Source organism: Phalaenopsis equestris, unplaced genomic scaffold (assembly GCF_001263595.1).
Source record: "Phalaenopsis equestris unplaced genomic scaffold, ASM126359v1 Scaffold000123, whole genome shotgun sequence".
Classification (NCBI taxonomy): domain Eukaryota; kingdom Viridiplantae; phylum Streptophyta; class Magnoliopsida; order Asparagales; family Orchidaceae; genus Phalaenopsis; species Phalaenopsis equestris.
In genome coordinates, this window is record NW_018164565.1 from 9,126 (window position 1) to 12,067 (window position 2,942).

The following is a 2,942-nucleotide window of genomic DNA, read 5'->3' on the forward strand; positions in this document are numbered from 1 at the left end:
CAATATCTATATTAGTATATTACTACTATAGTATATTAATATATTATTATTATTATTTTATTATATATTATAATTTATAAAATTTAATGTTTTAAAATATAATAAATTTTTTATATATAATTATTTTATATTATTTTATATTTCAAACAATAACGATTCGAACACGAATGAATGCATTACTGTTCGTGTTTGGTTCGTTTAACTAACCGAACGAAAAAAATTTGTTCGTGTTTGTCTCGTTTACTTATCGAACGAATCGAACACGAACTCATTGACGAACCGAACACGAACTGTTCGCGAACAACGAGCTTTTTTGACAGCCCTAGCTCTACTCCTATATGTTACTCTAATACTATGCAATTTTCTCATTTTAGTTGTTTCTCTTGCATCTATAGTTTTCATATAAATTATGCTTTTCTACATTTATAATTTGTTGCATTTTATTATTATTATTATTCTTTCACTATCACAAATAACCCAAGTGTTTAGACTAGTACCTTAAGCAAAATGAACTCTCATGCTATGCTATGAAGCAATGATGCCAAAAATACACAACACAAACATCATCCAAAGCAATCTTAAGTTCATAAGATATCATAGCCCGGCTTAACCCATAACATTATCAAAATTAAAATGATCTCATCCGTCACTCCCTATGATGGCTGCTAAGATCATATATGTATCTATGCAATCCGACCAATATGATGGCATGACATAAAACACTCAACACGTTTGATGGCTGCTAAGATCATATATGCATCTATGCAATCCGACCAATATGATGGCATGACATAAAACACTCAACACGCATGGATGGATGCCATTACACAAACTATTACATAATACAGCTAATTAAGAAATGTGATTGTTGCATGCCATCATGGGATGTGATACATTGGGTTTGGAACTTTGAATGACCTCCTCGCCATTGGCTCACCCATGAGATCACTCCACTGGTCCCCTGAGCTGCCATGAATTCTATAACCTTGGGCCACCAATTCAGCCCTCTTCTCTGATTTGTAGGCCATGGCTCTCTTTCCCGCATCCAGGTTCCCCCTGCTTATTGCCATTCATGTCATATGGTGATTATCATTTGAATATTGGATAAAAGAAAAAAAATATATTTTTATGTAATTACATATCAATAAAAAATGTATTAAATCAGCTACTAATAGATTTAGGTTATGTAAATTTGATAATGAATATATTTTATTCAATTTTAGTTGGATGTTTATCATTGTTCAATTTTGTTCTTATTGTATTAAAATAAGCATGTTATTTTTATTATTTAATTATTTCTTTTGTGTTAAATTGTTGAGTGAGAAAAACATTGCCTTTTATTTGGAATAATTACATGTAGATCACCTGAAAAATTGATATTTACAGATTGAGAAAACTATCAAGCTGATGTATTTGTGCATGTCATGATCAACTATTGAGAATTTGACCCAAAAAAAAAAAATAGTTGTTATTGTTCTACCATGAGTTTTGATATTTGAGTGAAAATTTGAAGGATGGATGTAATAAATTTGGGATGGCAATAATATGTAATAACAAGGGTACCTTAAAATGAGCTTTTCCCATGAGTGATAGCCGACAGCAAGAAGGTTTTGCTCGGTGGAGTTGCGGTGAGTTTCCTTCCTTCCCGTCAACAGAATCAGCTGAAACCCCATCCCCTGCAACTTTTTGTACAGCCATAAACTCCATGGCAAAGCCGGCGACTTCGTGGAAGCCCCCCACTGCTCCGCAGCTACCGTTTCATTCATCACTTCCCATCTAATTTTAAGCAACACTAAAGTTCAGCAAACTAATTGCCACTAACACGATTAAAAAAGAGATTTTTAAATCAACGGATGTGGACGCCATACGCAAAGTAATGGTGGATGTTAGATAAAAGGGTCTCGTCGACATCAAAGATCCAAGAATCCATGCCATCGCCGGCGAGCCTGATGTTCTTAGCGTAGTTCTGCGCCAATCGCGACACCACTTTGGAATCCAGCGCGTATTGCGGCCCTCTAACGTATGCCTCCACTGAGCTCGCGCAGCGAGATGAGATCTTCTTCCAGTTTCCGGCATTGTTCGTCTCCACTGAAAGGCGCCAGCTTTCACAGTAGGCTTCGTTCGGATCGTCGCCTGCTACATTGACGAGAACGTTGGAGTTCAATGTCTCTGCCGCCGGTGGGAGAAGACGAAGCAGAGTATCAGCAGCTTTATTTGAAGCGGCGGAGGATTTATAAAGGATGGAGGAGAGGAGAATTAGATGAAGCAGGGGAAGGCGTGACATTATTCTTTGTTTCTTTGTTTTTTAATGTCGAATTGAAGAGGAAAGAAAGAAAGGAAAAAGGATAAATGGAGTTCAAGCACAGAAAGATGAAGATGAAATGGGATTTTAAGATGCTAACGATGAGATATGTGGAAAGAACGGAACTGATCGTGTGACCTGAATGCATGCATGAAATTAACATTTTTGGTGTTTAGGTAAAATGTGGAAGTTGAGGAAATTGTTCGTCTTGATGGACCAAGTTGCTTAGGGTGCTTTCACTTGTGTGCTAGTGGTAGCGGCACGGTTTTGGTTAATTTAGTACTGCATTTGCTGAAATGAGTGAATGATGGAGTTAAATTTGTGAGGGAGAGATGAATTTGATATCCTCTATTGCTTCTATGTATATATATGAGGTTTATAAAGGCAGGAAAAAATTGTAACATATAAATTTATAAATATATATGTTGTGTGGTGGATCTCATGGCATCATTGACAATAACGTATGAGTACCCATCAGCATCAAACAAATTCCAACATTAAGATAACATAAGAGAGTTAAGTGGCAGATCACTTGAATAATTTTAACTCTATGACCAACCAATTGTGTTTCATGGGCATCAAAGTAGTGATGATGTTATGGCACTTCTAAATCTATTTTCATTGTTGAACAGTTGGGAAG

General features: G+C 36.0%; 1 protein-coding gene across 1 annotated transcript; it reads right to left on the minus strand.

Annotated features, from left to right (window-relative positions):
• Positions 1 to 567: 567 nt before the first annotated feature.
• Positions 568 to 2,597, minus strand: LOC110021198 (acid phosphatase 1-like). The gene is made up of 3 exons (XM_020719605.1): positions 1,869 to 2,597; positions 1,564 to 1,776; positions 568 to 1,056 (listed from the first exon to the last, which is right to left on the minus strand). The coding sequence occupies exons 1-3, from the start codon at positions 2,282 to 2,284 to the stop codon at positions 879 to 881; spliced, it is 807 nt and encodes a 268-aa protein (XP_020575264.1). The 5' UTR covers positions 2,285 to 2,597; the 3' UTR covers positions 568 to 878.
• Positions 2,598 to 2,942: the final 345 nt, after the last annotated feature.